We start from the raw sequence: 24,656 nt of genomic DNA, 5'->3' as shown, positions 1-24,656 counted from the left end.
ATTCAAATTAAACATTATTAATCGCATGGGGAAAAAAATTCTAAACTTAAACTCAAAGTTTACAATTTTCATTACTAGTATCAAAGAGTTTAAAGGTTCATAAAGTTTTAATTGTTAAGAAGATAAGCTACATTGTTCAATTCTATTATTTCTTCAATTGTGAGATCTTTTATTATTATTTATAAAAAACAATATCAAATCTTAATAAGAGAGAGAAGAGAAAGTTTATACAAAGTATAGAAAAAGTTGAGAGAGATAGATAGCGAGAGAAAAAGAAGGGTTAACAAAAAAATAAAATAAAATAAAATATATATATATAGATATATATACAGAAATGTTAATTGAAGAAGGGAATTACAAAAATAGCATAACTGAAAAGTATAGTTGTGATATTTGAAAAAAATAATTATTAAATTATAAATTCAATGCAATATTTTTTTGAATCGGTTACGGTGTAATCAAAGTTTCAATGTTTTTGTACAATAGAATTGATAGGTCATCATCCTGTGCATGGGTTAGGACAGTTGACATGTTAATTGAGTTATTATAGAAGGGCTCATTTTGTAATTACCACTACTACACTTCGATCATTTAATTAAAAACATTTCAGTCAGCTTCATCCTCTTGCTTTTTCTTTCACAAAGCAGTCTTTTGTTATAGTTGTCTTTCAGACTCGGTGCCCTTTCCACTTTTTATTCCAAACAAAGTCTTCCCACACAATTGAGAAATTATTGGAAATTCCTTCTCAATCGATCTTTTGTTCTCTTGATAGAAATTAAGAAGATCAGAGAGAATGGCTGAGAGTGCAGTAGAATTTCTACTCAATCACTTGACCAACTTCATTCAACAAGAGTCAAGCCTGTTGGGAGGAATAAGGGAAGAAGCTGAGTCCATCAGATATGAATTGGAGCACATGAGGGCTTTCCTCAAAGAAGCTGATGCAAATGAATTCAATAACTCAGAGCTCCAAGTATGGGTTAAACAAGTGAGTGATGTTGCCCATGACATGGAAGATGTTCTTGATGAATTCATGCTCCACATCGCACACTATCATGGGGATGGATTCTATGGTTTTGTTTGTAATATTTGCTCTTTGATTAAGAACTTGATAGCTCGCCATCGGATTGCATCTGAGATAGGCAAAATAAAATCCAGAGTCAACAATATACGTCAAAGCTACCAACAAAGATTCAGTATCTCAGAGCATGGATCAAGCTCCACCACTGTCAACAACAACGCATGGTATGATCGTCGAGGTGATGCACTTCTACTGGAAGAGGCTGATCTTGTTGGCATGGATGGGCCCAAGAAACACCTGATTGGGTGGCTTCTGGATGACAGTCCAAGACTCAAAGTCGTTTCGGTGGTGGGGATGGGGGGTATGGGAAAAACCACCCTAGTAAAGAAAGCCTATGATGATATGGGGGTGAAGAATCGTTTCAAATGTCATGCTTGGATCACTGTTTCTCAATCATTTCATCTCAGAGAGCTTCTCAAAGACGTAGTTCGAAGACTCTTCGATCAAGCCAAGGAACAGGCCCCTCAAAGTTTGGAAACCATGGACATCAATGACTTGAAAGCAAAAATCAAGGATTTCCTCCAACAGAGAACGTACGCGCTTGTTTTAGATGATGTCTGGAGTATAAATGCATGGGATGCTTTGAAATATGCATTCCCTGACAACAATAGTGGCAGCCGAATACTGCTCACGACCCGTATTGTTGATGTAGCTTCTACATCTTGTGTAGAATCTCCTGATCATATCTATACTATGGAACCATTGTCCCAAGAAGAGTCTTGGACTCTTTTCTGTAGGAAGACATTCCAAGACAACTGCTGCCCTCCAGATTTAGAGAAAGTCTCACGAAGTATCTTAGAAAAGTGTAAGGGCTTGCCACTTGCAGTTGTGGCAGTTAGTGGTGTTTTAGCTAGGAAAGATAGAAGTACATCCCATGATTGGGAATTGTTTCATCGTAGCCTTGGCGCTCAGTCAGAAGGCGACGACCAACTTGAGAGTATGAAAAAGATACTTTCTCTCAGTTACTATAATTTGCCTTACTATCTAAAAATATGTTTCTTGTACTTGGGTTTATTCCCCGAAGATTACAAGATTGAGCGCATGAGAGTGATTCGACTGTGGATCGCAGAAGGATTTGTGGAAGTGAGAGTGGGAAGGACAATGGAAGAAGTTGCTGAAGGCTATCTCAAAGAGCTTATTAATAGAAGCTTGGTCCAAGTGACAAGGATAGATGGTATTGGAAGGCTAAGAGAGTGTCGCATCCATGACCTTTTCCGTGAAGTAATTACTTCAAAGTCAAGAGAACAAAACATTGCTGCCATGGTAAGCAAAGAAAGCACAACGTGGCCGGAAAAAGTTCGGCGCCTGTCAATTCAGTACACCTTGGGGAACTTGCAGCAGACAAATCGTTTTCCTCAACTCCGTTCCTTGCTCATGTTCTCGGTGGAAGAACCTATATCCAAGTCGTTGAATCCTATATTATTCAATGGTGGGGTTAGGTTGTTAAAGGTTTTGGATCTGAGGGGTGCTTCTTTGGAGATGCTTCCAGATGAAGTCGGCAAACTATTTCATCTCAGGTATTTAAGCTTGAGGGGAACCAAGGTTAAAACGCTTCCGAAATCCATAGGTAAGCTTGAAAATCTTGAAACTTTGGATCTCAAAGAGACCAATGTAACTGAGTTGCCTGTTCAGATTCTAAAGCTCCAACGTCTTCGTCATCTCTTGGTGTACAACTACGACTTGGATACATATGGCTTTAAAGCAATAGTGGGAATAGAAGGATTGTCTTCCTTACAAAAACTCTGTTATATTGAAGCGAGCCATGAGAATGGTAGAATTGTAATGGGAGAGCTAGGGAGACTGACCCAGTTGAGGAGATTGGGGATTACGGAGTTGAGAAGGGAGGATGGGAAGGCTTTGTGCTCCTCTCTTGCAAAGCTGAGTAACCTTCAATCACTGTTCGTAGGTTCTGTAGAAAGGAAGGAGATTGTTGATATTCAACACTTGTCTTCTCCTCCTGGGTCTCTTCAACGGCTCTATTTGAGGGGACGTTTAGAAAATTTTCCGCATTGGATAACTTCTCTTCGTAACCTGCTGAAATTGCGGCTTCGGTATAGCAAGTTAAGGGATGATCCATTGCAATCCCTTCAAGATTTGCCCAATCTCTTGCAACTTTTACTTCATCAGGCTTACGAAGGGGAGGAACTGTGTATAAAAGCGACAGGGTTTCAGAAGCTTAAGACATTAGAGCTTCAAAGTTTAGAAAGATTGAGGTGGGTGAGAATGGAGAAGGGATCATTGCCTCATCTTGAAGAGCTGACTATTGAAAGCTGTAAGTTGTTGGAAGAGGTACCCACTGGCATTGAACATCTAACCAACCTTAAATCCCTTCAGCTTTGTGTCTCAGATAAATTGAAAATGACACTGGATCAAGACGAACAGGGCGGGGATTATTCGAAAATAGTACACATCCCCATTCTTAAAATTTCTTTTGGATAGTTGTTGGGAAGGAGATTATGGAGAGAGAGAGATAGAGAAGAGTCCTTGCACAGTTGAAATCATTAGAACTATCAGGTCACCGAATATTTGCTTTTATTTTATTTTTATAGGATAACTGATTTGTTTTTTCTTTGTTTTTCTTTTTCCCTTTTTAATATATTATGCTATTTTATTTTTATAGGATAACTGATTCGGGGTAGAGGGAGAAATGGAGAATGAGTCTCTGCAACGTTGTTATTGAGATCATCACTATCTAATGTTTTGTTTTTATTTTATTTTTCTAGATAAACTGATGCTGTTCTTTTTCCCTTTTCAAGTGATTAAGTTGTTGTATATTGTGTTACATTGTTCACGAGCCCAAACTCACCTATTGTTATTCTAAAATGTCATGCTTTTTTTTTTAGTCCGTCTCAAAATAATTATCCATTTTCCTTTTTCAAACAATATATTTTACATCTTTTTATATATATGTTTTTGGAGTTTAAAATTTCAAACTTGAATGTAAAGGTGAATCAGTAACTTTTCAGGAAGATAAGCATGTCCCACATATCTCCTTAAAATTTTTTAAAATATTTAAAAAAATAAAAAAAGTCAAATTCAAGAACTTGGACTACAACAACACTAATAAGGTTGTCCAATTGTGTAATATACATAAAATGTTGAATAATATAATAGAAGGTAGCAGTTTTTGTCTTTGTTGTTTACCATTTAAGGTAAGGTAGTGTTTGGAGGAGCCCTTCAAGGAGTAGGCACTTCGAAAATACATGGTAAGATTGAGAGAAAAAATAATAACTTAACTTTGTGTATTTTGAATGTGATTTTGTCAAGTGAAAATACATGATAAGATTGAGAGAAAAAATAAGTAAATATCACAAACTATTGTATAACGAAAATAATTTAGAATTACATGACTAGTGATATGGTAACTTTGTGGCGGATGATTTGACAACTTAAATTGGTGTATTTTTAAAGCAATTTTGTCAAGCGAATACATGGTAGGTTTGACAAAAAATAAGAAAAAATTAAAATTTGAACCCTAACATAACACTTTGATAAACGTTTTAGGAGTTTACTTGTTTTCTTCAATAAAAATCTAAATTTTTCAACCAATTTGTATGTGTGAGTAATTAAATAAAGACATAATCCACTTATAAAAAATTTAAAACTATATTTTGAGTCGTCTTTCTCTTGAATAAGAACCCTAATTTCCTCAACGGTAAAAAAAATTAATTAAGCTATGTTAGGGAGCATTACATAAGCTAAAGCGTTTCCAAATTGAAATCCGAGAAATTTTATTCAAAATTTAAATTAAATTTTCTTTAATTTCAATTACAAAAGAATTAAAATGCAACATTATTTTCAACCAGCTTTGTCTATCACGGGATCACAAAAACAAGGTGGTTACCAAATGCAACATTATTTTCAACTTTATAAACTCGTATGATTCATTAGGTTGCCAGGGCAAGGGTTGTGATCCCCCAATTAATGCCTTTGTTAGTCTGACCAGGAATTAAAATCCATTAAATAGACTTGAAAACTCAATTTTGTATATGTATATATATATATATATATATCTATATTGCAGTTACTATATATTATGTATTATCCTTTCCAATTTTCCACCCAGCTAACTGCCAAATTTGTTACAAATTGTCAATTTGGCCTTGAAATTGCTCTTAAAAAAATAAAAAAAGAACTAGATTTAATTGTTTTGGTATTTAATATATATCATGACAGTGTAAGGCCCAAAAGTTGATGCACTAAAGGACTAGACTTAATTATGTTGTACTTAAAAAATAAAAATAAATAAATAAAATTCAAGAACTCAAAAAATAGGAATCAATTTTGAGAGAATTATGGAAGACAATTCAATAAAAATGAATGAGAATCACCTATTATGTTGGGATCTTATGCAATACATTGGTCACGTAAATAACATATACATCAGTTACGAATTAATAATGTAACGTTATTGCTTAAGCGATATAAAATTTTTACGTAAGTTATTATATTGATAAGATATTCCGATCTTAACTGACGAATAATAAATGGCACGATAAAATTGATACATGTGAAAAAATAAAATAAAAAAAATAAAATATCGAAAACTGTCAACCAAAATTTGATTTTTAGTTCTCCAAAAAAATAAAATAATTGAATCAATTAAACATACAAACGTTAAACATTTGCGTTGCTAATTCAAAGTTAAAACTGAATCTGCATTTATTTAAAAAACCGAACATTTATACAATACAGTTGATCAATGGGAAAAGAAAGGACACTGTCAAAAAGACAGGTCATGCATGGACATTTCAAACCCAGTATTGTCCATTAGTGAAAAAGCAGATTCCACTTAAAATAGATTCATTCTTTTAAATGTCTTGTCAAGATTGTTGGTGCAATGTCCATTTTATGGCTTTGAGCTGTCATCGACCTGAATAATTACTATATAAAAAATGAATAAAAAGTGAGAAAGAAGTTACCGTGTAAAAATATAAATAATATATAAGTGCAACAAAAAGAAAATTTTAAAGAAGAAGAAGAATAAAAATAAAAATAAAAATAATATGAGAAAACTTTGAATGGGAAAAAGTTATAGGTTTTCGTAGAAGAAATAATTGTAGTTTTTTTCAAGAAAATGAAAAGAAATATGAGGAAGAATAAGAATAAAAATGGAAAGAAATAAAGAGATTTATAGGGAAAAAAACAATAGTTTTAGGGGGGAATATAATCATTATTTACTTGAATATATAATATTGGTTCGGTTTCAAAAAATTGTTTCCAATAATTCAAAATAGAGAAAAAAATTGTTTCCAATAATTCAAAAAAAATTTTGAAAAAAACAATTTCAAAAAATTGTTTCCTTTTCTTATAGCTTCATGGCAACACGAAGGGATCCCGGGGAAAGTTCTAACTCCAATCCTGTGGAAAGGGATCAAGAGCAAGTTGAGGAAGATATCTTATTGCGTGATTTGGTCCCACCAAGAGATGGACAAGCGAGGGGGACCGTTGACCCACCTTTTCAGATAAATAGGGAGCAGTTGAGGTTAGCCGTTCAGGAGGCTATTTTTGATGCATATCGACCGACATGTGCGTCATCATCACAGTTTGTGCCACCACCGGCACCACCACCACCACCTCCAAAGAAAAATGAGTTAGATGATACTCTTTACCGCATTGCAAAGTTTGTGAAATTGATGCCAACTTTGTTTGAGGGCGGTCCAGTTCCGCTTGTTGCGGATAGTTTCATGGATAGGGTGGAGAAGCATATTAATGCCATGAATTTGGCAACGGACAAGTTGAAGATTACATTGTCTACTTACAATTTTGTGGGCAATGCTGAGATTTGGTGGAAAACCGTTTCTCACACCTATAATCTGGATACTATAACATATGTTACATTCAAGAAGTTGTATTATGAGAAGTACTTTCCAGCGCCTAAGCGGAGGGAACTAAAGAAGGAGTTTGATGGGTTAAAGTAAGGAAGTATGATAGTTACAGAGTATGAAAACAAGTTTACATCACTTTTGAGGTTTGCACCGGGAATTGCTAATGATGAAGAAAGAAAGATAGAGAAATTTGTTGATGGCCTTGATCTTACCAGTAGGCCAATTGTAGCTGCTTCAAAACCGACAGAGTATGCAAAAGCAGTGCGAAAGGCTTTAGTGGTTGAGGCTGAGAGCAAGGACAACAAAGCTATCAGGGAGTCCTACAAGCACAACAGGGGTATGAGTACTTTCTCCGAAGGTCAATCAAGTAAGAAGCAGAAGCATGAGAAGTCAAGGTTCAGGGGACAGCAGCCAGTCAGATTTGCACCCATAGCTTCAGTGTCCATGGGGTCTTTTAGACCGAATGTTACTTGTTTCAGATGCGGGTAGTTGGGACATTACAAGTCCTAATGCACTCAGACACAGGTAGCTCAGATGATTTGTTTCAAGTGTGGGCAGCCAGGGCATCACAAGTCCCAGTGTACTCAGATTCAGGTGGAGTCTGGTGGATGTTTCGGGTGTGGCCAGTAGGGCCATAGGGTCAAAGATTGTCCACAGCGGGGCAGTGGTTTGGGCAGAAGTGGAGGTTCACAGCAGAGGTAGATGCAGTCTGCCACAGTTCAGTCAGGGTTTCGACCACCACCACCACCTCAGCCGTCTCAACCAACTATGTCAGCCCAGAGTTCTCGACCTGGTAGGGGAGCTTCTTCGAGTGCACCTACTCAGCAGTCTGGCTATCAGGCAAGTAGTTCTCAGGGGCAGAGGACCCAGGGTCGCGTGTTTGCACTCACTCCAGCCGAGTCACCATCCAGTCCTTCAGTTGTCAGGGGTATGTTTCTTGTGTCCCATTCTTGGGCTCGTGTATTATTTGATTCAGGTGCTTCTTATTCATTCATTGCTTCATCATTTGCACGGGCATTGGGTTTGTAGGTCAGTCAGTTAGACAGACCACTTTGTGTTGACACGCCTATCGGGGGTTCAGTTGCTCTTAGTAGAGTTTGTAGGAGTTGTTGCATCACAATTGCCGGACGTGTTCTTGAGTTCGATCTCATCCTTCTCGAGATGACGGGATTTGACGTCATTCTTGGGATGGACTGGTTGTCATCCTTCAGAGCTGTCATTGATTGTTTCAGGGGCAGAGTTTCAGTGTGTACCCCGGATGGGGATTGTTTCTGTTTTGTGGGAGATCGGTGTCATCCTCTCACTCATTCATTTTATGGTGTTAGGGGTCGAGATCGACAGACATTTTTCTTGGCTAGTCTTTTCGCCGATGATGACATTGAGTTTTATGGGGTTGATTATCCAGCGGTTGTGCGTGATTTTCTGGATGTGTTTTCAGAGGACTTGACTGAGTTGCCTCCACACCGAGAGGTGAAATTTGCTATTGATTTGATGCCTGGTACCGCACCAATCTCTATGGCACCGTATCGTATGGCACCAATTGAATTAGAAGAATTGAAGAAGCAATATGATGATTTGAGGATGAAAGGCTTTATCCGACCGAGTGTGTCATCGTGGGGTGCACCAGTCTTGTTCGCTAAGAAGAAAGATGGTTCTTTGAGGTTGTGCATTGATTACCGAAAGTTGAATCATGCCACCATCAAGAACAAGTATCCTTTACCAAGGATAGATGATTTATTTGATCAGTTGAGGGGAGCCAGTTGTTTTTTGAAGATTGACTTGAGGTCAGGCTATTATCAGTTACGGGTTAGAGAGGAGGATATTCCAAAGACCGCGTTTCATACGCGGTATGGACATTACGAGTTTCTTGTTATGCCTTTTGGTTTAACCAATGCGCCGGCGGCATTCATGGATTTAATGAACCGTGTCTTCCACGATTAATTGGATCAGTTTGTGGTAATTTTCGTGGATGACATTCTTGTGTATTCACAGACTCGGGAGGAGCACGAGTTCCATTTGGGTATAGTGTTGCAGATTCTATGGGAGCACCGTTTGTACGCCAAGTATGAAAAGTGTGAGTTTTGGCTACAAGAGGTAAAATTTTTGGGACATGTTGTCTCGGAAGGTGGGGTTTCAGTTGATCCTTTAAAAATAGAGGCAGTTTTGAGTTGGGAGCAACCCAAGAATATCTTTGAGATCCGGAGTTTCCTTGGCCTAGCAAGTTATTATCAGAGATTTGTGAAGGATTTTTCCCGTTTGGCAGCTCCTATGACCAGATTGACCAGGAAAGGGATCAAGTTTGCATGGAATGAGGCATGTGAGTCATCCTTTCAAGAGTTGAAAACACGGTTGGCTACGGCTCCGATGTTGGTGATACCTGAGCATGGCTTGGGTTATGTGATCTATTGTGACGCCTCACGTGATAGTTTGGGTTGTGTACTAATGCAAGATAATAGAGTAGTGGCTTATGGGTCTCGACAGTTGAAGACTCACGAGTTTAACTACCCTACTCATGACTTAGAGTTAGCGGCAGTTGTATTTGCTTTGAAGTGTTGGAGACACTATTTGTATGGTGAGAGATTTGAGGTGTTCTCGGACCATAAGAGTCTCAAGTACCTGTTCTCCCAAAAGGACTTGAACAACAGACAGAGGCGATGGGTTGAATTCTTAGAAGACTATAACTTTGATTTGCAGTATCATCCTGGCAAGGCAAATGTGGTAGCTGATGCTTTAAGCCGGAAATCTCATGGGACTTTGGCTAGTTTAGCCATTCGGAAATGGAAGATGCTGGAAAATTTGGCTGAAATGGGATTGTATTGTTTTGATGATGATGATGATGGCAGTGAGTCAGCATTCTTGTTTAGTCTCGTGGCTCAACCCACTCTTGTTAGACGGGTGATTGAGTCACAGAGACAGGATTCAGATTTTGATGCCATTTACACTTTGATCTCCAATGGCGAGATCGTGAAGGATTGGACCTTACATGCAGATGGAGGTCTACGGTTTAAGGGTTTGTTGGTTGTTCCTACTGTTTGTCGTGAGGACGTCTTACGGGAGTTTCACACTTCCCGCTTTGCAATTCATCCGGGTGGTACCAAAATGTATCACAGTTTGAGACGTTAGTATTGGTGGAATGGAATGAAGAATGATGTTGCACAGTTTGTAGCTAAGTGCCTTACCTGTCAGTAGGTGAAGGCCGAGCACCAGAGACCAGCTGGTTTATTGCAGCCGTTGCCGGTAGCGCAGTGGAAATGGGAGGAGATTGCAATGGATTTTGTGACAGGTCTTCCTAGGTCACGGAGGGGAAATGAAGCCGTATGGGTCATTATTGATAGATTGACCAAGACGGTTCACTTCTTGCCTATTAAGGCAATAGATGACGCAGAGACACCCGGTGTACTTTATGTGAAAGAGATTGTGAGATTGCATGGAGTTCCAGTGGCTATTGTGTCGGATAGGGATGCTAAATTCACCTCGAAGTTCTGGGAAGGACTTCAAGCAGCGTTTGGCTCAGCGTTGCACCTTAGTACTGCATTTCATCCACAGACGGACGGCCAGTCAGAGCGTACCATCCAGATCTTGGAGGATATGCTTCGAGCCTGTGTACTTGACTTGGGTGGTAGTTGGGAGGATCATCTTCCACTTATTGAGTTTGCCTACAACAACAGTTATCAGGCGAGTATTCAGATGGTTCCATTTGAGGCGTTGTATGGTAGACCTTGTAGGTCTCCTGTCTGTTCGACTGAGGTGGGTGAGACAGCCACCTTAGGACCCGACATTGTACTCGAGACTACCGAGAAGATTAAGCTAATCAGACAGAGATTGCTTACAGCTCAAAGCCGACAGAAGAGTTATGCAGATAGGCGGAGACGACCGCTATCCTTTGAGGTGGGAGATCATGTTTTTCTTCGGGTTTCGCCAAGGAAGGGGTTGATGAGGTTTGGGAAGAGTGGCAAGTTGTTGCCACGATTCATTGGACCTTTTGAGATCTTGGACCGTGTAGGAGAGGTTGCCTACTGATTAGCATTGCCACCGCAGATGGACAGGATCCACAATGTTTTCCATGTATCGATGCTACGAAAGTATGAGCCAGATCCATCTCACATTTTGAGTTGGGTTCATGTGGACATTGATGAAGATGTTTCCTACGAGGAGGGACCAGTTCAGATTCTTGACACACAACAGAAGGTATTGAGGAAAAAGACGATATCGTTGGTAAAGGTTCTTTGGAAGCATCATGGAGTTGAAGAGGCTACTTGGGAGCTCGAACAGGAGATTCACTCCAAGTATCCAGAGTTGTTTTCTCCCTTAGGTATGGCTTGATTTCGGGGACGAAATCTTTTAAAGTTGGGGAGAATGTAATGTTGTGATATATATATATATATATATATATATATATAATTAATGTTAAAATAAATAAGGCAAGTGGGCCCCACCCATGTTATAAACACACAAAAGGCCATAAGGCCATTACACGAGTCGACCTTTCTCTCTCTCTCTTGCTGTAACCAGACTGCTCTCGGCAGTTTCCATTTTTTTTTTCTTTTTGCAACTTCAAACCTTAATCTTGCTTTTTCCTTTGGGAATTTGGTAGAACATTGTGAAGCAAAGTTGTTGAGCTCTTCGAGGCCGTTAATTTGATAAGAGCCAATCATTATTTGGTGCACTATAGGGAGTTCAAAATTCTAGGGTTCTTGGGCTCAAATTGGGGGTTTTCATCAATTTGAGGTAGGGGTGTTCTAATCTACAATTTCTTGGCCTTTGGTGAATTTTTCCCCTTAAATTTGATTCTAAGCATGCTAAATTTTAATTACTTAGCTTCTTGTTGTTGTAGTTCTTTGTAATTACAATGATAATTGTGCTCCTTGTGTTATTTGAGTTCATATACATGTCTATTTTCATTACGGTAAATGAGCATGCTTAGTGTTTGATGTGTTGTATGTTCTATTTGATGTGTTGTATGTTCCATTTGATGTGTTATATGTTCCATGATTATTTATTTATTTATTGTCTTGAAGAAAAATGGATGCTATGGTTATAAATAAATAAATAAATAAAGGAAATGAATGTTTATAAATTTTCATTAAATTGTGATGATGATGTAAATGGAAATGTGTGAAAACATATAGTTAAATTAATGATTTGAAGCATGAAGTATTCATGCATCCATTGGGAAAGATAAAGGGGAAAAAATAATTGTTAGAACAAATAAAATTGTTTTGGGGAAAATATTTTCTAAAAGTGTTGCGAAAACCGGACACCTAGGAGGTGCCTAGTGGTCCGTGATGTTGGTGTAGTCTAGAAGGGAATGTAGTTGAGTTAACTAGGCCGGATGCGACGCCTTGGAGGTGCCTTGTGGTCGTATATAGTTAACCAACCTTCCTTTCATGACGCCATGGAGGTGCCTTGGGTCGGACTACACTAACAGTTTGGTTGTTGAAACGGAATTGTTTCGGAAATGGGGAGTGACATTTGCATAACATTGCACTTCATGACATCGTGGTAAATTTGTGATTGGTTGATATTTGTTATATACTTGTTATTGTGGTTGAGAATGTACGTTTCCCGATAACATGATCCCGTTCACTTTTTATCTATTCATTGCATGGATTCACGGGGACATAAGAAGTGTGTCTTAGACACTTCCTACTGAGCTTATGCTCACCCCCTTATTTTTAACATTTTTTTCAGGATATGTAAAAGAGGTGGCGGACGACGGTCCACCGTAGGTTTAGAAGAGCTTGAAGACCCATTCTATTTTGTTATCTTTTGTATTAGACTCTAATATTTTGTAAATGTAATATTAACTACCTTGTGACACTTTAGTTTAATTAGTATAATGTTGTAAGTTATGGACTTTTAATTCTAGCTACATTTTATGGACTGTAATTTGATGTAACTTAAGTGGGTTCCATGTTTGGATGAGATGGAGGAACGGGACTTTTATATGTATGTAACCATTTTGGGAATGTAGTATAATATTTGAATTGTGCGTTGGGACATGATAAGTTAGATTTAAGGCCCAGTGAGGCCATTACATTTATTTTTGTATTTCTACAGGTTGTTGAGGAACATTTTATGCGGAAGTCATGCCGAAATTTTTATAGATTTTTATTATTATTTTGGTATTTATTCGAGTAGTTACAAAAACAATTGAATACACTAGTTGTCAAGGGGAAAGAAAATTCATGATAAAAAAATAATTAAAAAAAAAAAAGAGGAAAGAAAAGTTAGTGTCAGAGGGGAGGCTGCTAATTGTCATCTTCAACTTTCTGTCTAACTAACTGGCAAAATTCTTACTAATTCTCATCTTCAACTTGAAATAAATAAATAAATAAATAAATACGAGCAAATAAAAGGCACTAATGGGACTAGACTTAAATTGTGTAGTATTCGATTTTTCTCTTCAATTTCATATAAATATATGACAGATTCATACTCTTGCTTTAAGCTGATTTTTCTCCTCTTTTTATTAACTTTCATACTCAGATTGGAGAGTTTGGCTGTTGAATTCTATTGGCTCTCTATTGGGAGAAATTAAGAAGATAAGAGAGAATGGCTGAGAGTGCAATAGCTTTTCAACAAAATTCTTAATTGTATATGAATACCAATTTTTTTTTTTTTTTTTTTTTCTTTTTTTGTTCTTTCACAAAATTCATGTTCTTAGTAATTTTATTATTAAAACATTTAGGACTTTTATTTATCAACGAGGTGAAATTAAAAATTCAAAGAAATTTCAAATTAGTTTTTAAAAATCACATAATATATATATATATATATATATATATATATATATATATATATATATCCACCTACACAAGGTGGTCCCAATCCGCTTATTTCCACCTACACAAGTTCGTCCCATCCATTTATTTCCACCTACACAAGTTGGTCCCCATCCATTTATTTCCACTGGCACAAGTTGATGATATAATTCAAAACACTGAATTTTTTTTTTTTTTCCTAATTGATAATGGCACATACTTGTCTCTGGAGATAAGAGGCTGATACCGCTAAGTCACTGGCCCATTAATTATGTGATTGGCCTTAGCATTTGATTAGAGGTTTGATTTCAAACCTATCATCATGTCGCCTTGATAGTGTTGTGCATGTTTGGTAATTCAGCAGGGTGTTATGTTTTGTTTGGATGGTATTTGGTTGTCGTAAAATATTTACGAATAAAAAAATATTAAAATTTAATTAAAAAAATATTAAAATTAAACTTTGACGCAAAATATAAAAATATATATATATAAAAGAAAAATAATTATTTTACGTTGGAACTCAAGATGAAAAACAGTTGTTCTATGGGTGTTCTGCCGACACTCGCCGAGTACTCAGCAATTCCAATCTCTTAGTCCTAAGCAATGTTAAGCTATAGCGGCCCACTGTTTGTTTTTTGTGGTTCACGTGCTACTTCAATCAGCTTGTATAATTTTTTTATTGAAAAAAAACAAACAATATTTACATCATTATTATTCTCTTTGGAGAACTCCAACTCTAGTCAATCATTTTAGGAGGTAGAGGAATATTTTCTCACAACCACCTATTTAGACAAATTTAATGCTTATCAAGAAATTAAAACCATGAAATTAGTCCCACTACTCTAAAACAATTGTCCAAACAATGTCTTGTCAAGATTGTCCAAAATTTATGTTAATTGAGTTATAGAAGGGCTCATTTTGTAATTACCACTACTACACTTCATCATTTAATTAAATACATGTCACCCCGGCGGCGGCGACCTTTTCCTATATATAGGATCTTTATATTGCATCTCTATACTATCTCTCTTAGTTCAAACACATCCTCGCTTTTTCTTTCACAAAGCTGTCTTTTATCATTGTTTGGCTCCCCACTGTCTTTCACACTCGGTGCCCTTTCCGCTTTTTATTCCAAACAAAGTTTTTCCACACAATTGACAAATTTTCTGAAATTTTACTTACTAAAATTCATACTAAGATTGGGGACTCTTGTAATCGATCTACTATTGTTCATCCTCTTGCTTTTTATTTCACAAAGCTGTCTTTTGTCATAGCTGTCTTTCAGAGTCGGTGCCCTTTCCACTTCTCATTCCAAACATAGTTTCCCACACAATTGGGAAATTATCTGAAATTCCTTCTCGATCAATCTTTTGTTCTCTTGATAGAAATCAAGAAGACCAGAGAGAATGGCTGAGATTGCAGTAGAATTTCTACTCAATCACTTAACCAACTTCATTCAACAAGAGTCAAGCCTCTTGGGAGGAATAAGGGAAGAAGCTGAGTCCCTCAGATATGAATTGGAGCACATGAAGGATTTCCTCAAAGAAGCTGATGCAAATGAATTCAATAACTCAGAGCTCCAAGTATGGGTTAAACAAGTGCGTGATGTTGCCCATGACATGGAAGATGTTCTTGATGAATTCATGCTCCACATCGCACACTATCATGGGGATGGATTCTATGGTTTTCTTTGTAATATTTGCTCTTTGATTAAGAACTTGATAGCTCGCCATCAAATTGCATCTGAGATAGGCAAAATAAAATCCAGAGTCAACAATATACATCAAAGCTACCGACAAAGACTCAGCATCTCTGAGCATGGATCAAGCTCCACCTTTGACAACAACCCAAGGTATGATCGTCGAGGTGATGCACTTCTAGTGGAAGAGGCTGAGCTTGTTGGGATGGATGGGCCCAAGAAACAGCTGATTAGGTGGCTTCTGGAGGACAGTCCAAGACTCAAAGTTGTTTCGGTGGTGGGGATGGGGGTATGGGAAAAACCACCCTAGTAAAGAAAGTCTATGATGATATGGAGGTGAAGAATCGTTTCCAATGTCATGCTTGGATCACTGTTTCTCAATCATTTGATCTCAGAGAGCTTCTCAAAGATGTAATGCGAAGACTCTTCAATGAAGCCAAGCAACCTGCCCCTCAAAGATTGGAAACCATGGGCATCAATAACTTGAAAGCGGAAATCAAAGATTTCCTTCGACAGAGAAGGTACGTGCTTGTTTTAGATGATGTATGGCAAATAGATGCATGGAATGCTTTTAAATATGCATTCCCTGACAACGATAGTGGCAGCGGAATACTGCTCATGACCCGCATTGTTGATGTAGCTTCTACTGATGACATCTATACTATGGAACCATTGTCCTCGGAAGAGTCTTTGACTCTGTTCTGTAGGAAGACATTCCGAGGCAACCACTGCCCTCAATATTTAGAGAAACTCTCACAAAGTATCTTAGAAAAGTGTGAGGGCTTGCCACTTGCAATTGTGGCAATTAGTGGTGTTTTGGCTACGAAAGACAGAAATACATCCCATGAATGGGAATTGTTTCACCGTAGCCTTGGCGCTCAGTTAGAAGGCCACGGCAAACTTGAGAGTGTGAAAAAGATACTCTCTCTCAGTTATTATGATTTGCCTTACTATCTAAAAATATGCTTCTTGTACTTGGGTTTATTCCCTGAGGATTACGTGATTGAGCGTATGAGACTGATTCGACTGTGGATCGCAGAAGGATTTGTGAAAGATATTTCGGAATGGCAATGGAAGAAGTTGCTGAAGGCTATCTCAACGAGCTTATTAATAGAAGCTTGGTCCAAGTGGCATGGATAGATGGTGTTGGAAGGCTGAGAGAGTGTCGCATCGATGACCTTTTCCATGAAGTAATTACTTCAAAGTCAAGAGAACAAAACATTGTTGCCATGGTAAGCAAAGAAAACACAAAATTGCCGGAAAAAGTTCAGCGCCTGTCAATTCAATATACCCTGGGGAACTTGCAGCATACAAATCGTTTTCCTCAACTCCGTTCATTGCTCATGTTTCAGTGGAAAAACCTATATCCAAATCGTTGAATCCTATATTATTCATTGGTGGGGTTAGGTTGTTAAAGGTTTTGGATCTGAGGGGTGCTTCTTTGGAGAAACTTCCAGATGAAGTTAGCAAACTATTTCATCTCAGGTATTTAAGCTTGAGGAAAACAAGGGTTATAACACTTCCGAAATCCATAGGTAAACTTGAAAACCTTGAAACTTTGGATCTCAAAAACATCTATGTAACTGAGTTGCCTGTTCAGACCTTAAAGCTCCAGCGTCTTCGTCATCTCTTGGTGTACCGTGACTTTAAAGCAATAGTGGGAATAGAAGGTTTGTCTTCCTTACAAAAATTGTGTTATATTGAAGCCAACCGTGAGAATGGTAGAATTGTAATGGGAGAGCTAGGGAGACTGACCCAGCTGAGGAGATTGGGGATTAGGGAGTTGAGAAGGGAGGATGGGAAGGATTTGTGCTCCTCTCTTGAAAAGCTGAGTAACCTTCAATCATTGAACGTTTTTTCTGTAAAAGAGGAGCAGATTGTTGATTTTTGAACACTTGTCTTCTCCTCCTGGGTCTCTTCAACGGCTCTATTTGTGGGGACGTTTAGAAAATTTGCCGCATTGAATAACTTCTCTTCATAACCTGGTGAGATTGCGGCTTGCGTACAGCAAGTTAAGGGATGATCCATTGCAATCCCTTCAAGAAGTTGCGTTTAGCAACTTCTCTATTTCTGATAGAAATTTTACTTTTTGAGGCTTACCCCTTAGAAGGGAGGAATTGTTTATCGAAGCGACAGGGTTTCAGAAGCTTAAGATATTAAAGCTTTACCCCTTAGAAGGATTGAGGAGGGTGAGAATGGAGAAGGGATCATTGCCTCATCTTGAAAAGCTGATTATTAGGAACTGTAAGTTGGTGGAAGAGGTACCCACACCCACTGGCATTCAACAAATATTTATCAGATAAATTGAAAATGACACTGGATCGAGACAAACAGGGTGGGGATTATTGGAAAATAGCACACATCCCCAACATTCATATATCTTGAACTTTCCTGGATAGTCGTTGGGAAGGAGATTATGTAGAGAGAGAGATAGAGAAGAGTCCTTGCAAAGTTGAGATCATTAGTATTGATCAGGTCACCTAATATTTGCTTTTATTTTATTTTTATAGGATAACTGATTTGTTTTTTCTTTGTTTTTCTTTTTTCTTTTTTAATATGTTATGTTATTTTATTTTTATAGGATAACTGATTCGGAGTATTCCTGGAAGGCAGTTGGGAAGGAAATTATATAGAGAGAGAAATGGAGAAGAGTCCTTGCAAACTTCTTGTTGAGATCATCACTATCTAATGTTTTTATTTTATTTTTATGATTAAGTTGTTGTATATTGTGTTACATTATACAATTTATTATGTTTGGAGGAGAGTAGTACAAGCAACAACATTTCATTTATTGTGTTTTTGGAAAATGCAAAGTTGTTGTTGAGATCATCACCTACTGTTCTGAGTTTATATTTATTCATTGTTAATTTTTATGTAATGCATTTCATTTTGTAGAGACAATGTATAAAAAAAGTCAAATTCAAGAACTTGGACTCCAACAATACTAAGAAGGTTGTCCAATTGTGTAATCTGGATAAATAAAATGTTGAACAATTTAATAGAAGGTTGCAGTTTTTGTCTTTGATGTTTGCTATTTAAGGTAAGGTAGTGTTTCGAGGAGCCCTTCAAGGAGGCACTTTGTAACCGAACAAGCAACGTTGGAGTAAAACGAAAAAAAAAAAAAAAACGTTCGAACATTGGAGTACATGGAGCGATTGAATAGTCATGTTTAAAAACTACTGAAAATTAATTCAAAATTCAAACAATCTAACTTTCAATTCGGGTGGAGTTCACAAGACCCTTAAGATATTATGAAAAGTTTGAGACAAATTCTACAATTCTTGCCAATTTATGAGATTACAACTGTTTTCAAACTCGAAATTAAGTCATTTAAACCCATGATTGATGATATGACAACTTTTTGACGAATGATATGACAACTTAACTTTGTGTATTTTGAATCGATTTTGTCTAGTGAATACATGGTAGGTTTGAGAGAAAAAATTATTTATGATAAAATTTGAACCCTAACATAACACTTTGATAAATGTTTTAAGGGGTTTACTCATTTTCTTCAATAAAAACCTAAATTTCTCAATCAATTTTTATGTGTGAGTAATTAAATAAATACATAATCCACTTAAAGTTTTTTAAAACTATATTTTGAGTCCTCTTTCTTTTGAATAAGAATCCTAATTTCCTCAACAATCTACATGTGTGAATAATTTGATAAATTGATCAATAATTTTCATGTTTATTATAATTATAATGTCGAGAGTGTATAAGAGTGTGTATATATATGTGTGTGTGTATGCATAAGAGTGTGTATATATATGTGTGTGTGCGCATAAGAGTAGAGAAAAGAAAATTAAAGAGAGAAACTTAATTTAATGTTCGTTCTCAATTGTTGTAATACTCCTAATTTTAAAAGGACAGTTCGGGAATTTAATTTACTTATTTATGTGCATTTTTAATAAATTAATTGTTTAATTGCTTGTATTACTGGATTTTATTAATTATCTGCTTGTTTATCTTTTTATTTAAATTAATTGTTGATTTATGTATTTAATTGTGTTTTTATTGTAATTAATTGTTTTCTTTTATTATTATTGTTTTTAGTTGAATTATTTTTAATTGGGTTAAGTTAAATGCTTTATGTATATGATTAGGTTTTTCTTTTATTATATTTTTTAGAAGCCACGTATGTGTAGCCGATGTAGGTTATAACTTAGGTTGTTCATGGGCCGACTAAGATTGGTATTAGGGGCTCTGGCTCTAATTATACAAGGATTAGGGTTGTAGTGTTAAGCCTATAAATATAAATCTCACGTTGGGTTTAGGGTTTTGGGAATATACACAAAACTCTTCTCACGTACCTAAGAGACAGAAAGGAAACACAGTGAGCAACAGAGAGAGAATTTGAGAGAAACAGAGAGTGAACCTTGAGAGGTTTACAGATCGAGAGGTTCAAGGAGGAAGGAGTGGAGTGCTTCTGGGTTGAACCAAGAGCACCGGAGGTGTTGAACGGCAGCCTAGGATTTTGACGGAAAACTCAGAAACGGAGGTTTAAGATTTCTGGACTGAAATCTAAAGTAAGTCTCTGTTCTATTCTTTCCCTTTAATCTGTGTTCTGTGCATGCCTAGCTAGACTCCAGGGGTTTAACTAATGATAAAACGAAATAGTCATGCATGCTTAATTGGATTAAAATAGAGAGTTTCATGATTTTATATGCTTCTTCAAAATTTCTTTATTTCTGTGATCTTTATGCATGAACTGTTGTTTAAATTGAATCTTTGCCTACTAAAACACTTAAAATAATTTAGTATGGACGTATGAGACTTAGGTTAAAGCTTAGGGGCCTTAACAATGAAGTTTTAGGGTTTACAGAGGCTGAACGGACGAAGAAGAAGACCCCAGCCGACTCAGTTGGAAACTGAACCGACTGAGTTATCAACTTAGCCGACTGAGTTAGCAACTCAGCCGACTAAGTTCCTAACTTAGCCTTCTCAGTTGTAACTTAGCTTGCTCAGTTGGGATTTTTGGTTTTAAACGCCCAGTTTGGTTTTTTGTGCACTGTTTGGACTATACAGAATGTTAGCACTTCATTTAAATTGTTTTAAATGATGTATATGATTGTTTTAGACTTGTAAGAATATAGGTAAACAATGATTCATAAATGGATTAAGGTATGAACAGTGTACAGTTAGGAGAAGATCCTACATGTTGAACTTTGAATGTTAATCAGCTTACAATTTGGAACTTGGAGGATTGTTTATATATGATTTAATTTTAATTAATCATATTTAGATAGGATTATAAGTAGCATGGATTATTTGAATTTAACCATGCTTGTGTTGGATATTAATTTTCAATTTGTTATTCAACTGCATCAGTTTATGGATATTTTGGAGGATGTGAACGCTTATACTTGTTTTAGCTGTTTACATTATTGGAATTGAATTTTTAGGCTCTATAATGACTGCCTAGTATTGATATACATGTGTTAATTTATATTGATGCATGTTTTGAAGGATAGTTGTTGGATATATAGTGTCGTTTTATTAACTATGCTATATGAAGGATTATATGCACCGATATGGGACGGTGACATATTAGGTATGGACTAGTTCAAACACCATGTTCTACCTAACTTGGATTGAGTTATGGACTAACCATAAAGGTTAAGTACATCTCATATTTGAGTCATATCAATTGAGAATTGAATGACCTACCTTGGTTTCAGAATGGATTTGTTATACATATATCAAACCACAAAACAGATGGATAATATTTTGTATTAGGAGTACGGAATTTATATATTTATTATATGGTACCATGGTATGAGCATGAGTCTCAGAACCATGGTTAGGGCGTATATTGCCTAGGATGGATAACTGGAAATATGTGTTGTTCCCTGGTAGGTTTAGGTACTCATGCTCACATTTAGGTGCGTTTTCGCATGTTGCCTTCTATTCAGGCTGAGACAGACCTATTGGACTAGCGAACGTCCTATAGTGTGTACTATATATACATATATGGACTACTCTAGATATTGTTGAGCTATCTAGGATGTATCTGCGTATCGAATTACTGTTTGGATCGTAGTTGGACAGGACTTGCATGTGGGCCTGACCCACTCTTTATTTTTCAGGTCTTCGTCAGTTCTAGGATTAGAGCTTGGACGTGCAGAGTAGATACAGATACTCATTCCTCCGATTACGTAGGACTACTTGCTATGTTTAGCATTAGACTTATTTCAGTTGTTTCAGTTTCAGTTTGAGATTTTAATAAGGGGTCCACTGGATGGATTCCCTAGTTGTACTCTTAGAGTGTTGGAGAGTTGGTTTCTTGTTATTAAGATTTGAGGATTTTATTGTCTAGTATTCTTTCAACTTTTAATTTTTATTTCTTTAATTCAAATTTGTATTCTGTGTTCGTTAACATATTAATTGTCTGATATCCCTCAGGTTTGGGCCTGGGCCTAATCAACCAGTGTCTCGGATCCGAGAGGTATCACAATTGTCCTTCAACGAATAATTCATACAAATGCGTATATACATTACTCATCTTTGAACTTATCTGCTTCCTTAATTTAACTATTAAATACGTTAATATTTCAACAAGAAAGAAAAAGTGTAAAATCTATTAAAATTAAAGACATATCTGTGATGTTTCTGATTTTTCAGCATTTTCATTTTTCCAATAATTCGTGGAGACAAGGGTATTTCTGTCTTTTCGCATGTTGTGTTCGGGATTGTGATTAGGTCTATTTGCATTGTGCATTTTAATTTATGTGGGTTAAGTAGTATTTTTATGTAGTGGTGCACTATATGAGTTGTGTGGTGTAGAAAATAGAAGATTAAAGAAAAAGAGTAAATAAAAAGAAATTTCGGTGCCCACCACTATTTCAAAAGTGGTCTAGAGACCACTATTTTGCTTCATACTTTCTCTCTCCCCGTACATCCCTCTTCTCGCTTAATTTTTCTTCCATTTTTCTTTTCTTTTTGAGACAAACTTTGATCCTTGATTTCATCTTCATTACTTGTCGGAATTGGGTGCCGTTTGAGGCAAAACGACGAGCACGACGAGCTCTACGCATCCATATAAGCAATTTCAATTTTAGTGCCCTCTTTGGAGTTCGAATCTAGGGACCCATTGTTGGGTTTTGATGCAAACTTGAGGTAGGGGCATCTTAATTCATGTTTTCTTGCTCTTTTGTGAATTATACCTTCCCTGTGTGATAATGTGTTTAATTTAGGAGTTAATTGTATCTATGATTATATTAGTGATGTCTAGAAAATTTCATGATATTGAATGTGACTTATATTATGTGAAAATCATGTCTAGATGCTACCTTGTTGTGTTTAATTTGATGATAATCCATTTTGAAATGTTGAACATGATATATGCTTAAGTGGTTGTTGTTGTTCTTTAAATGTCTTAATCTTGGAACCATGAAGCATATATATATACAAATGCATCATTGGGTTGCATGAAGTAGGAAGAATTGGTTTTGAAATGAAAAGGGGATTCTTAGGATATGAATGTTTTGGAAATGGTTTTATACAAACCCGGTCGCTGCGGGGTTACCAACGGGCCGAAGGTTAATATAGCCTAGGGGGGACTAGGGAGTCGCCCTAGCGTGGTTGAGCTAGCTAAGCCCCATAATGACGCCGCGGGGTTACCAAAGGTCAGGGACACTAGCCAATCCTCCTCTCGTGTCGCGGCGGGGTTACCAAAGGGCGGGTTGTTTTAACATTTGGAAAGTGATGGCTTTGAGAATGAAAATGGGGAGTGGCATTAGCATGCATTTGCATTCCACGGCATAACGATCTTTGTATTCTAATTTGGTTGGAATGATGTATTAATTCCCTATGTTGCATGCTCCCTATTTCCCATTGGCCTATACTTTGATTGGATTCACGGGGACACAAGACGCATGTCTTAAGTGTCACCTACTGAGCATATAGCTCACCCTACTATATATTATATTTTTTTTTCAGGTCTTGGAAAAGAACCGGCGGATGCTAATCCACCTCAAAATTGAAAGTTGTTAGAAGATGATTTTTGCTATCTTGTATTTAGCTATTTCATGTGTAATTATAGTTTTGGGAATGTAATTAAGTTTGTGAATGATCCTTGAGAAAATGTAATTAAGTATTACTCACTCAAAATCAGTTTTGTGTATTCTAAGTAACGTGTTGTAAATTACGTTACCAACGTGGTGGTTGTTATTACAATTTGATGTTGAAGCATATCTTATTTTGTACGTGAATGTAGTGGCGGGGTGGTTAATTATCAAGTGTTGGTGTAACTGAGTCAGTGGGAAGTGGGAGTGCAATTTTCCCAGAACCGGTCGACATGTGGCCTCCCAAATATCGATCGGTATCTTGGCAGAATGGTCATTATGGCATACGTCCCAAACCAGTCGACCGGTATCCCAAACCAGTCGACCGGTGTCCATTGTAACTTATGTTCAGAACCAGTCGACCGGTATCCCAAACCAGTCGACCGGTATCTTGGCAGTGGGTTTTCCCACTGTTCATATCCCAAACCAGTCGACGTATAAGGAGTATACGTGGACCGGTTCTACCTTTTCATGTAATTACCAATTTAAGTTCTTAAAATTACACTTTGGCATCCTTTAAAGTTGAAATTAATTATTTTTACGACCCAATTAAATGCCATAATTATATTTTTGCCCCAAAAGGACTATTTTACCCCGGACCTCATTTTAATTATTGTGTGATGCGCTTAAATGACTATGATGTCCTTTAGGTCTTACTTTATTGAAATATGATAAATTACCTTGCCCTTTTTGGAACTCAACATTTTAATTTAACGTGAAATTACCGTTTCACTCTTGGATGTTTTTGGGTCGGGTTAGGACCCGTTTAATGATCCGGATCTATGAGGAGCTGGGTCGTTACAATATCCATCTTTCAAATTCGAGATACATACCATGAATTTTCGAGACGTGTAATAATGCTTCAAAACATACCAGATTTATATGTATGAAATCTCAATGAGAAAAAACCACAAAATTAATAATCCATATTAAAGTAGTCTACTGGATTGAAGCAAACCTGACAGACTTACGCTGAAACCACATTGCTAAACTCAAACACAACCAAGTCGAGTTGCTCCAAACCTCAAACTCACTCCCACCATCTTGCAAACTAGTCGCTAACGTAAAAAACAATTGCTTCGCGAGCAAATTACTCCCTTCGTAGTGCATTTGTACTCTTTCAAAAAAATTCAGTGGTCAAAATGCAGGTGAGTAGATGAGTATTATCTGTCAAAAAAAAAAAAAAAAAAATTAGACAAGTACTGTCCACAAAGAAAT

At 36.9% G+C, this 24,656-nt stretch overlaps 2 protein-coding genes across 3 annotated transcripts; both read left to right on the top strand.

The window, feature by feature from the left end:
* The first annotated feature begins 564 nt into the window (after window positions 1-564).
* On the top strand, window positions 565-3,862 carry LOC132303614 (disease resistance protein RPM1-like). The gene is made up of 2 exons (XM_059800950.1): window positions 565-3,592; window positions 3,699-3,862. Exon 1 carries the CDS (start codon window positions 794-796, stop codon window positions 3,515-3,517), a length of 2,724 nt encoding a protein of 907 aa, XP_059656933.1. The 5' UTR covers window positions 565-793; the 3' UTR covers window positions 3,518-3,592; window positions 3,699-3,862.
* Window positions 3,863-14,691: 10,829 nt separating this feature from the next.
* LOC132303613 (disease resistance protein RPM1-like) lies at window positions 14,692-18,353 on the top strand. 2 transcript variants are annotated; one of them, XM_059800949.1, is made up of 2 exons: window positions 14,692-15,890; window positions 17,951-18,353. In XM_059800949.1, the coding sequence occupies exons 1-2, from the start codon at window positions 15,661-15,663 to the stop codon at window positions 18,000-18,002; spliced, it is 282 nt and encodes a 93-aa protein (XP_059656932.1). In that variant the 5' UTR covers window positions 14,692-15,660; the 3' UTR covers window positions 18,003-18,353. The 2 variants fall into 2 exon arrangements, with proteins under 2 accessions (XP_059656932.1, XP_059656930.1); XM_059800947.1 differs by having other exon boundaries at window positions 14,692-17,844.
* Window positions 18,354-24,656: the final 6,303 nt, after the last annotated feature.

The sequence above is a fragment of the Cornus florida genome, unplaced genomic scaffold (assembly GCF_030987335.1).
Source record: "Cornus florida cultivar Cherokee Brave unplaced genomic scaffold, ASM3098733v1 CherokeeBrave_3.0.0_Hap2_Chr04, whole genome shotgun sequence".
NCBI classification, from domain to species: Eukaryota; Viridiplantae; Streptophyta; class Magnoliopsida; order Cornales; family Cornaceae; genus Cornus; species Cornus florida.
This window is presented reverse-complemented; position numbering and strand designations above follow the sequence as displayed.